The sequence below is a fragment of the Balaenoptera borealis genome (assembly GCF_965194805.1).
Source record: "Balaenoptera borealis genome assembly, chromosome: 2".
Classification (NCBI taxonomy): Eukaryota; Metazoa; Chordata; class Mammalia; order Artiodactyla; family Balaenopteridae; genus Balaenoptera; species Balaenoptera borealis.
In genome coordinates this window covers 93,849,191-93,861,902 of record NC_138867.1, presented here as the reverse complement: position 1 = coordinate 93,861,902, position 12,712 = coordinate 93,849,191, and the positions used below count along the sequence as shown (strand labels likewise).

The following is a 12,712-nucleotide window of genomic DNA, read 5'->3' as shown; positions in this document are numbered from 1 at the left end:
CTGAGCAGCTTTCCACAGTTCACCCTTGAGCAACAGGGGCTTCGGAGTGCCAATCCCCACACGGTCAAGAATCTGGTATAACTTTACAGTCGGCCCTCTGGATCCAAGGTTCTGCCTCAGCATGTTCAACTAACCACAGATCAAGAACTACCTGTACTTCCTATCCAGTGAAAAAAATCCACCTACAGGTGGACCCACGCAGCTCAAACTCCTTGTTCTAGGGTCAACTGTATTTTCAAAAAGTTGGGTAGAATTGTAGTCTTCAAAAATCTCAATGTCATAAAAAACAAAAATGCTACTAAAATGTTCCAGATTAAAGGAAGATAAGTTGATTCTACATTGGAGCAGGAAAATACTATAAAGAAAGTTATTAGGTCAGCCAACAAAATTGCGATATAGAAAGTAGATGATAGAAGTATTCTACAGAGAGGGCAGACAGCAGAAGCAAGAAGAACTACAATCCCACAGCTTATGGAAGAAAAACCACATTCACAGAAAGACAGACAAGATGAAAAGGCAGAGGGCTATGTACCAGATGAAGGAACAACATAAAACTCCAAAAAAACAACTAAATGAAGTGGAGATAGGGAACCTTCCAGAAAAAGAATTCAGAATAATGATAGTGAAGATGATCCAGGACCTTGGAAAAAGAATGGAGGCAAAGATGGAGAAGATGCAAGAAATGTTTAACAAAGACCTAGAAGAATTAAAGAACAAACAGAGATGAACAATACAATAAATGAAATGAACACTACACTACAAGAAATCAATAGCAGAATAACTGAGGCAGAAGAAGGGATAAGTGACCTGGAAGACAGCATGGTAGAATTCACTGCTGTGGAACAGAATAAAGAAAAAAGAATGAAAAGAAATGAAGACAGCCTAAGAGGCCTCTGGGATAACATTAAATGCAACAACATTCGCATTATAGGGGTCCGAGAAGGAGAAGAGAGAGAGAAAGGACCAGAGAAAATATTTGAAGACATTATAGTAGAAAACTTCCCTAACATGGGAAAGGAAATAGCCAACCAAGTCCAGGAAGCACAGAGAGTCCCATACAGGATAAACCCAAGGAGAAACACGCCGAGACACATAGTAATCAAAGTGGCAAAAATTAAAGACAAAGAAAAAGTATTGAAAGCAGCAAGGGAAAAATGACAAATAACATACAATGGAACTCCCATAAGGTTAACAGCTGATTTCTCAGCAGAAACTCTACAAGCCAAAGGGAGTGGCATGATATACTTAAAGGGATGAAAGGGAAGAACCTACAACCAATATTACTCTACCCGGCAAGGATCTCATTCAGATTCAATGGAGAAATCAAAAGTTTTACAGACAAGCAAAAGCTAAGAGAATTCAGCACCACCAAACCAGCGCTACAACAAATGCTAAAGCAACTTCTCTAACTGGAAAACACAAGAGAAGAAAAGGACCTACAAAAACAAACCCAAAACAATTAAGAAAATGGTCATAGGAACATACATATCGATAATTACCTTAAACATAAATGGATTAAATGCTCCAGCCAAAAGACAAAAACTTGCTGAATGGATACAAAAACAAGACCCATATATATGCTGTCTACAAGAGACCCACTTCAGACCCAGGGACACACACAGACTGAAAGTGAGGGGATGGAAAAACATATCCCATGCCAATGAGAATCAAAAGAAAGCTGGAGTAGCAATACTCATATCAGATAAAATAGACTTTAAAATAAAGAATATGGCAAGAGACAAGGAAGGACACTACATAATGGTCAAGGGACCAATCCAAGAAGAAGATATAACAGTTATAAATAAATATGCACCCAACATAGGAGCACCACAATACATAAGGCAACTGCTAACAGCTATAAAAGAGGAAATCGACAGTAACAAAATAATAGTGGGGGAATTTAATACCTCACTTACACAAATGGACAGATCATCCAAAATGAAAATAAATAAGGAAACAGAAGCTTTAAATGACACAATAGACCAGAGAGATTTAACTGATATTTATAGGACATTCCGTCCAAAAACAGCAGATTACACTTTCTTCTCAAGTGTGCATGGAACATTCTCCAGGATACATCACATCTTGGTACACAAATCAAGTCTCAGTAAATTTAAGAAAATTGAAATCATATCAAGCATCTTTTCAGACCACAACGCTAGGAGATTAGAAATGAATTACAGGGAAAAAAACGTAAAAAATACAAACACATGGAGGCTAAAGAACACGTTACTAAATAACCAAGAGATCACTGAAGAAATCAAAGAGGAAATCAATAAATACCTAGAGACAAATGACAATGAAAACATGACGATCCAAAACCTCTGCGATGCAGCAAAAGCAGTTCTAAGAGCGAAGTTTATAGCTATACAAGCCTACCTCAAGAAACAAGAAAAATCTCAAATAAACAATCTAACCTTACACCTAAAGGAACTAGAGAAAGAAGAACAAACAAAACCCAAAGGTAGCAGAAGGAAAGAAATCATAAAGATCAGATCAGAAATAAATGAAATAGAAACAAAGAAAACAATAGTAAAGATCAATAAAACTAAAAGCTGGTTATTTGAGAAGATGAACAAAATTGATAAACCATTAGCCAGACTCATCAAGAAAAAGAGGGAGAGGATTCAAATCAATAAAATTAGAAATGAAAAAGGAGAAGTTACAACAGACACCGCAGAAATACGTAGCATCCTAAGAGACTACTACAAGCAACTCTATGCCAATAAAATGGACCGCCTGGAAGAAACGGACAAATTTTTAGAAAGGTATAACCTTCCAAGACTGAACCAGGAAGAAATAGAAAATATGAACAGACCAATCACAAGGAATGAAATTGAAACTGTGATTAAAAATCGTCCAACATACAAAAGTCCAGGACCACATGGCTTCACAGGTGAATTCTATCAAACGTTTAGAGAAGAGCACCCATCCTTCTCAAACTCTTCCAAATAACTGCAGAGGAAGGAACACTCCCAAATTCATTCTATGAGGCCACCATCACCCTGATACCAAAACCAGACAAAGATACTACAAAAAAAGAAAATTAGAGACAAATATCACTGATGAATATAGATGCAAAAATCCTCAACAAAATACTAGCAAACAGAATCCAACAACACATTAAAAGGATCATACACCATGATCAAGTGGGATTTATCCCAGGGATGGAAGGATTCTTCAAGATACACAAATCAATGTGATAAACAATCTTAACAAATTGAAGAATAAAAACCATATGATCACCTCAATAGATGCAGAAAAAGCTTTGGACAAAATTCAACACCTATTTATGATAAAACTCTCCAGAAAGTGGATAGAGGGAACCTACCTCAACATAATAAAGGCCATATATGACAAACCCACAGCAAACATCATTCTCAATGGTGAAAAACTGAAAGCATTTCCTCTAAGATCAGGAACGAGACAAGGATATCCACTCTTGCCACTATTATTCAACATAGTTTTTTGGAAGTCCTACCCACGTCAATCAGAGAAGAAAAAGAAATAAAAGGAATACAAATTGGAAAAGAAGAAGTAAAACTGTCACTGTTTGCAGATGACATGATACTATACATAGAGTACCCTAAAGATGCCACCAGAAAACTACTAGAGCTAATCAATAAATTTGGTAAAGTTGCAGGATACAAAATTAATGCACAGAAATCTCTTGCACTCCTATACACTAATGATGAAAAATTTGAAAGAGAAATGAAGGAAACACTCCCATTTACCATTGCAACAAAAAGAAGAAAATACCTAGGAATAAACCTACCTAGGGAGACAAAAGACTTGTATGCAGAAAACTATAAGACACTGATGAAAGAAATTAAAGATGATACCAACAGATGGAGAGATATACCATGTTCTTGGATTGGAAGAATCAATATTGTGAAAATGACTATACTACCCAAAGCAATCTACAGATTCAATGCAATCCTTATCAAGTTACCAATGGCATTTTTTACGGAACTAGAACAAAACATTAAAAATTTTATGGAGACACAAAAGACCCCAAATAGCCAAAGCAGTCTTGAGGGAAAAAAACGGAGCTTGAGGAATCAGACTCCCTGACTTCAGACTACACTACAAAGCTACAGTAATCAAGACAATATGGTACTGGCACAAAAACAGAAATATAGATCAATGGAACAGGATAGAAAGCCCAGAGATAAACCCACACACCTATGGTCAACTAATCTATGACAAAGGAGGCAAGGATATACAATGGAGAAAAGACAGTCTCTTCAATAAGTGGTGCCGGAAAAACTGGACAGCTACATGTAAAAGAATGAAATTAGAACACTCCCTCTCACCATACACAAAAATAAACTCAAAATGGATTAGAGACCTAAATGTAAGACCACACTATAAAACTCTTAGAGGAAAACATAGGAAGAACACTCTTTGACATAAATCACAGCAAGACCTTTTTTGATCCACCTCCTAGAGTAATGGAAATAAAAACAAAAATAAACAAAGGGGACCTAATGAAACTTCAAAGCTTTTGCACAGCAAAGGAAACCATAAACAAGACAAAAAGACAACTCTCCAAATGGGAGAAAATATTTGCAAACGAATCAATGGACAAAGGATTAATCTCCAAAATATATAAACAGCTCATTCAGCTCAATATTAAAAAAGCAAACAACCCAATCCAAAAATGGGCAGAAGACCTAAATAGACATTTCTCCAAAGAAGATATACAGATGGCCAAGAAGCACATGAAAAGCTGCTCAACATCACTAATTATTAGAGAAATGCAAATCAAAACTACAATGAGGTATCACCTCACACCAGTTGGAATGGGCATCATCAGAAAATCTACAAACAACAAATGCTGGAGAGGGTGTGGAGAAAAGGGAACCCTCTTGCACTGTTGGTGGGAATGTAAATTGATACAGCCACTATGGAGAACAGTATGGAGGTTCCTTAAAGAACTAAAAACAGAATTACCATATGATCCAGCAATCCCACTACTGGGCATATATCCAGAGAAAACCATAATTCAAAATGACACATGCACCGCAATGTTCATTGCAGCACTATTTACAATAGCCAGGTCATGGAAGCAACCTAAATGCCCATCAACAGACGAATGGATAAAGAAGGTGTGGTACATATATACAATGGAATATTACTCAGCCATAAAAAGGAACGAAATTGGGTCATTTGTAGAGACGTGGGTGGATCTAGAGACTGTCATACAGAGTGAAGTAAGTCAGAAAGAGAAAAACAAATATCGTGTATTAGCACATATACGTGAAACCTAGAAAAATGGTACAGATGAACCGGTCTGCAGGGCAGAAATAGAGACACAGATGTAGAGAACAAACGTATGGACACTAAGGGGGGAAAGTGGTGGGGGAGGGGTGGTGGTGTGATGAATTGGGAGATTGGGATTGACATATATACACTAATATGTATTAAATGGATAACTAATGAGAACCTGCTGTATAAAAAAATAAATAAAATAAAATTCAAAAATTAAAAAAAAAAGAAGTATTCTACCAACATAAATTAAGTTGATAACTGTACTGTGGTCTATGGTCACAGTACAGAACATCTCTAATCTTAGGCAACACACACTGAAGTATTTAGAGACACATGACATGTGAAACTTACTGTTAAATTGTTCAGAAGGAAGTGTGTGTGTGTGTAGAGAGGTAAGTTAAAAGGAAATGGAGTAAAATGTTAACAAGTGAATGTGAGTAAAATGAGGGAAACTTGTTGTTTGTAATATTTTAATCTTTGCAACTTTTGGTAAATTTGGAATTATTTTCAAATAAAAAAAAATTTTTTAAATCTGTAGTTCTATTAAAAACATGAAAGGAACCCCTAGCTTACGTAAGCAAAACCTCTTGGGCTTGTTGACAAACAGTGACAACTCCTGGCCACCATTACTTCCTCTTCTCGATGCAGGCTGAGAGTTCGGCCAAGTGGATCTAATTACTCGTGGCCAGAGCTGCCAGAAACCTTTTGGTTCTACATCCTGTCACGCTGGGTAGGTTTGGCTGAGGTTAGTTCCATGATGCATCTCACGTAAATGTAATCACAGCATTATTTTTTTCCACTTATTCAACAAATGTGCTTAGTACATGCCAACTTCCGGGCCTACTCTGGGGACTGCGTTCTTTCCCTGTTAATGAAACCAAGAAATTCAGGTATGATCCTGAATTTCTCCCTATTTTGCACAAAAAAATTCAATCTGCTACCAATCAGAAGCAATTTTACCTCCTAAATGCCCCTCAAATCTGTCCACTTGCCTCCTTCCTTGTGGTGACTACCCCCTCGTCATCTCCCCTTGATCAGTCTGCCGTCTCCTAACTTGTCTGTCTCTGTTCTCACCTCCACGTTCACCCTGCAGCCAGAGTACTCTTTCTGAAAGGTAAATCTGGTCACAGTGGGTGAGGCCCTAGGCTTGATGCATCACCCAGTCCCCCCAGCAGTCCTCCCGTCCATCAGTCAGCGTCAAGACCCAGCACACGCACACAGATCAGAGAAGTCCTCTCCCAAGAAAGGGAGGACTGCACTAGTGCACTGGGACCATCTCACTTCCCTCAGGCCTTCTACCCTCATCACTAGGGTGGACAGCAGACCTGGAAAACCAACCCTCACTCCCTTTCGAATTTCATAGCCTCTTCGCCTTCATCTGCCTGGAACCCACTGGACCCCATCTCACTATGTCCCCTGTATCTGTTTATGTCAGTTACCCCCAAATAATGCTCAGCATATCCCCTTGTCTGTCCCCCTCCTCCACTGCTACCCACATCCTGAAATACTTCCTTGGTGCCCTCTGGAATTCATAGCCTACCAACAGCAAAATCCCCCAGCTCCAATCTGTTCTCTTCACCCTCTTGAGCCAGTCAACCCAGGCTCTCCCCTGAGGACAGTGTGCACCGCGGTGCTGATGTGGTGCTGTGCCTTCTGTCCCCACTCTTCTCACATCACTGGGCCTGCAAGCGGGGGAGGATCGTCCTTGCTCCCCATTGCCACTTTCAGACCATTCTCTCTCCCTCCCCATAGGACTCCCAGGTTTGAATCTCATCAGATAATACATATCACCTGTGATCTCTATGGTGGCTGTCGCCCTTAAGTCATCTCCCTCACAGGCTGATGCTACTACAGTCTCTGTCACTCTCTCCAATACTACTCTTGCATTAACTACTGGAAATTTTAATATATAAAAAAAGATCCCTCCCACTCCCAGACATCTCAGTTCCCTGAACTTCTCTTCTCCAACAAGGTTGTCTTGCCCCCTCTCTCCACCCTTCACCGCCATGCTCCTAACTCCAGAGGAGGGTTTCTCAGCTTCAGCACTACTGACACTTGTTGGGGGAGGAGGGCCTTCCTGTACCAACACCCAGCACTCTGGGAAAAGTTTAGCGGCACAGCCAAACTCTACCCTCTAGAAGCCAGCATCATCCCTGCCCAACCCAGCGCTGTGACAACCAACAGTATCTCTAGATGTTGCCAAACATCCCCAGGGCTGGGGAGCAGGGGATGAGAGGCCATTGCCCCCAGGAGAACCACTGCCCTAGGACTTTCCGTTTACAATAACTGAAGCTCCTCCCTAATCTCAATGCCTAGCACCCAACTTTCTGATCACCACCTCCCTCTCCAGCTAACTCCCTCCAATACTCTACCCCCAACAATCTTTCAACCAAACCAGGACCTCCACCCACAGACTCGACCACTCTTTCACTGTCCTCAGTTACCTCCTTATCCAGTTTCAACTCCATGGCAAATCACTATAATCACTCCCCTGGCCCCCCTGGGTTCCCTTGCCCTTCTCTTTCTTCGTATTGCTTTCTTAACAAAACCAACTCCCCACTTGCTCCGTGCCTGCCCCAGTGCCACTGAATGTGGCTGGAGAAAAGCACACCATGAGTGGGCTCACTTTAAATTATGCCACTTCACACCATGAAACTATCATAGGACATCATCAAACCACACGTCCCATGTCCATTTTCTCTCCCAAATTACTATTTAATAGCTTCCTCTTCCTTCAGACCCCAACACATCCTCCCCAACCTCAGTCTCAACTGCAGACCGTGCTACCTAGTTCCCTCAAAATAAAAAGCAGAATGGTCATAAGAGAACAACCACCTTCCCCAATATACATTCCCACACTCCTTCTTCCTGCCTGCAAACCAGAGATGAACTGCCTTGGCTGCTCTCTGAAACCATGTATATGCCTCCATTTGTACAACAGCTGGCATCTCCTATCCTCTACTCAGCAAATATCATTACAGCATTTCTCTCTCCTACATCAAGTTTTCACCATGTATTGGATCATTCTCATTAGGGTATAAATGTGCTATTATTTCTTCCAACTTACAAAACAAAACAACACAACACACACCTCCTCTTGCCCCACTTCCCCCGCCAGGTATCTCCCTATTTGTTCCTCTTTGTGTCAAAACTCCTCAGAAGAGCTGTCCACACTCACCATCTCCAATTCCACTCCTCCTATTACCTCTTTTGTTTTTCTTAACATGCATGAATTTAGGTGTCCATTCTCCTATGAATGAACGTCTCTGTTTTTTATTTATTCCTTTTTTACTTTCACGTAAGTGTTGCAAGGAATATCCATGTCCCTTGTGATTCTCTAGGGTACAAAGAGCTAAGAGTGGAGTTGCTAAAACTCACTCTTCAATCCACTGAAACTGGTCTTATCAAAGACCTCCTACATTCCTAAGGTTGATTCTCAGTCCTTATCTAATTTGACATGTCAGCATCATTTGAACCTTGCTTAATACATGAATTTCACTTGGCAAAGGTGAGGACAATTTAGGATTCCTTCTACCTCCCTGATTGTTCCTTCTCAGCCTCCTTTTCTGGTTCTTCCTCTTCTCTTCTCATCTACACTCATTCTCCTAGTGACCTCATACAGCGTCATAGCTTTGAATCCAGGGATATGTCAGTGATTCTCAAATTTGAATATTCTGCAAAGACTTTGGTCCTGAACTCCAGACTCACAGAGCCCACTTATTAAATGTCCCCACTCAGAAGTCTAACAGACACCTCAGACTCATCATGTTAAAAATGGGGCTCCTGGGACTTCCCTGGTGGTGCAGTAGTTGAGAATCCACCTGCCAATGCAGGGGACATGGGTTCGAGCCCTGGTCTGGGAAGATCCCACATGCCGCGGAACAACTAAACCCGTGTGCCACAACTACTGAGCTCACATGCCACAACTACTGAAGCCCACGTGCCTAGAGCCCATGCTCTGCAACAAGAGAAGCCACCACCATGAGAAGCCCGCACACCGCAACAAAGAGTAGACCCCGCTCACCACCACTAGAGAAAGCCCGCACGCGGCAACGAAGACCCAACGCAGCCAAAAATATAAATAAATAAATAAATTTATAAAAGAAAGAAAAAAAAGAAAACATTGGTGGGGATATTGAAAAGAAAAAAGATGAGATTGTTATTTGTGGATGCAAAGCAATATATAAACAGATGTTAGACATTATTACTATCTAATAAGATATGTCAATGAGTTTTGTTGGACATGGTAAATATTAAAAAGTGGAATTGTACAGTGTTAGTGGCATAGTGTGGCACCAGGAAAATCTTTTATCTGTAGGACATTGCTGTTCTTTTGGTAACTGAATCTCTGATTTTGGCCCTAACAGCTCCTAACATAGACAGTTAAGTCTCTCTGACCGGACCAGCTGACTGGAAAACCAGTAGAATAAAGATTTCAATCCTTTTTCAAGCTGACTGTGATTATTGTTCCAGGTAATGGGTTTCAGGGGCCTTTCTTATTTAATCTATGATTACAGTTAGGCCTCCATAATAATCAACTTCATTCTACCATTATGTAAATCACCACCTCACAAAAATACCCTGGTGGAGAAAGAAGAGTCTGCAAAGCCGGAATTCTCAGAAAATGGAGTGCTTTGGTTAAATTAATGTGCTATTTAATAAAATAAATTTTAAAATTCCTTTGATTCAAGCCTGAGTTATATGTGACCTGCTTTGGCACCTTACTAGAGACCACTGCCACTAAGCTTAATGACCCAGGAGCACGCAGTGCCTCAGGCTGCACACAAACAAACATCCGTGCCTTCTCAGAGATGCTACAGCAAAGGGACTGAGCTGTGTGTGTAGGAAACCAGGCCACCCTGTGGAGACTGCCATTTTTTAAAAAAAATCACATGCTGACATCAATTTTGTTGTTGTTTTCGCTTAATAATGAAGAAATGTAAGAAGCTGAAAGTTCGAGTTAGCTGCAACTTTACCAAATATTTATCCCAAGGTAGTAGAAGACATTTTAAGGCACTGTAATAATAATGTACAAGGAGTTCACCAAAGGGCCTCATTCACAAAAATAACTTAGGTCTAAATGGAAAAATGACTTTGAATAATAGTAATGCTTCCATGAAAATTCTTTTTCTTTTTTATATTTTTATTGAGGTATAACTGACATATAATCTTATATTAGTATCAGGTATACAACATAATGATTTGATATTTGTATACAATGCAAAATGGTCACCACAGTAAGTCAACCTCTGTCACCTTACATAGTTACAGAAAAGTTTTCTTTCTTGTGATGAGAACTTTTTAAGATCTACTCTCTTAGCAACTTTCAAATATATACAATTTATTTTATCACTGAAAGTTTGTACCTTTTGACCCCCTTTATCCATTTTTACCACCACCCCCCAACAAATAATGAATTCTTTGAGAGGAGAATCTAATGTAATACGTACAAGTTTTACCATGGCAATGATGACATTATTATTTTTATTTTCTTTTGGAGTACAGGAGTTGGAATTTGGCTACTGATTGATTTAATTTTAAGTTAAAAATAATTTTAGACTTAAAAATAATTTAAGTCTAAAATAATTTTAGACTTAAATATTTTTAGACTTTAATTTTAGTCTAAAAATAATTTTAGACTTATTCAGAATTCCTGAATACCTTTTTGTTTTGTTGATAGTTTCCCTTGCTGTGCCAAAACTTTTTAGATTGATGTAACCCCTTTGTTTATTTTGTTTTCATGAAAAGCCTTATCATTTTATTATCACTTTCTCTTTTTTTTTTTGGCTGTGCAGCTTGTGGGATCTTAATCTTAGTTCCCTGACCAGGGATTGAACCCAGGCCCTCAGCAGTGAGAGAGCGGAGTCCTAACCACTAGACTGCCAGGGAATTCCCATTATCACATTCTTATTAAAAACTTGAAATGTTATTTCCAAGTATTAAACAGACCTTACTCCTTGCATTATCAAGTCACGTGAAACCAGCAGCAGGATAGGAAGAAAACTGTGTAACACTACTATCTAATGAGCTATTCTATAATACTTTTGGATAATTTTAATTCAATCTTTTATCAGCACATCTTTTAAGGTTGAAGAAAACTGGACTTTCTTCAGACTAGACTGTTGAGAACTACTATAAGCTTTTTAGACTATTTGTTCCTTTAAAAACCAGGAATTTCCCCTCCTTACAAGTTAAAACTCAAGTCAAAAATCCAATTTTAGTTTCATCAATAATTGGCAGCATATCACACAGTTCTGGGAGGGATTACTGTATTTTTTCTAGAAGAAGAACCAATAGTAGTATCAGGTTTTCTGATCTGGCAGCCCACCATCCCAGTACATCAATTCACTTATCAGGCCACAGGTATTTACCGAGCACCTGCTACATGTGGGACACTAAGCCAGATACCAGGTTCCAACTGTGGTTGCAGCCACTTTGCTTCCTGTATCCCAGCTTGTGGCTGCATCAGCAGATTTTGTTTACTTCTTTTTACAAGTATCTTATTAGAAAGTCAATTCAACACTATTCACTTAAGTTTTTTTTCAGCATAAAGTTAACATCAAAGAGACAGAAGGATGAATTCTCCTACGTCATATTTTCACCCGCATATCCCATAAACATGAATTATAGGAATAGCACTTCAAGGGAGCATTATTTTCACAGGGAGATTAAAAGGAAGCTTTCACATCCTGTCTTCTTTTGCCCAGTTTCCTAAAAGCTACCTGTCAATGCACGAGAGCACCCTGAGGCTCTGACAAACACTGTACCCACTACCCAAACAGTCCTGGAGGTCACTGCCAACCTGCAGAGTGACCGTCAGCATTTCTGCACCCTTGGCTTCCACTGTCCCTTGAAAGCATCCAGAATTTCCCATCTGGTTTATCTACCACGCTCAACTAGGGAAAGAACAGAAGTGTGACTCCCTACAGGTTGTTGTTCAATTGACTTCGGGACAAAATTAGGACACGTTTTATCCTGCATGCAGGCTGCACCCTTCTGATTACATGAATCTTACCTTCATAGACCATACTGAAGATCGAATTACACTAATAATGATAATCACATCCTATTCTCTCCTGTGCCCTAGAAAGGTTATTTTTTTTTCCTTTGCTAAAACTGAAGTGACATTTCTCCATTATCAACTCATTCATTTCTACTCATTTCCCCTTCCCTTCCTTGACAAGTTGTTCACATGAGTCAATTAACCTCCTTCCATGTGGCTGCAGCTGAAGAAAACATGGCGGTTTTACTTCACCGTGTCTTCTAAGTTATCAATGAGTAGACAAGACTTCCTGTCTCAAGGAAGCTAAGCACTAAACACAAACTTACATCTTTTCCCAGTACTCTGAGTTCAAACTGTGTCTCCTTGAAGTGAACCTTTGTAATCCGAGGCCTGAAAAGCAAAACAGATAGTGGGAAGTATTCAGTAGAAAAAGAC

The 12,712-nt window shown here is 39.6% G+C and overlaps 1 protein-coding gene across 9 annotated transcripts in view; it reads right to left on the bottom strand.

Moving 5' to 3' along the window:
* The window catches only part of EPB41L4A (erythrocyte membrane protein band 4.1 like 4A), a 270,520-nt gene that overhangs the window by 84,916 nt on the left and 172,892 nt on the right, over positions 1–12,712 (bottom strand). For all 9 annotated transcript variants that reach the window (XM_082376858.1, XM_082376852.1, XM_082376855.1 and 6 more), the window contains one exon: positions 12,604–12,667. In XM_082376858.1, coding sequence (XP_082232984.1) covers positions 12,604–12,667 — 64 coding nt within the window. The remainder of the gene's footprint in view (positions 1–12,603; positions 12,668–12,712) is intronic.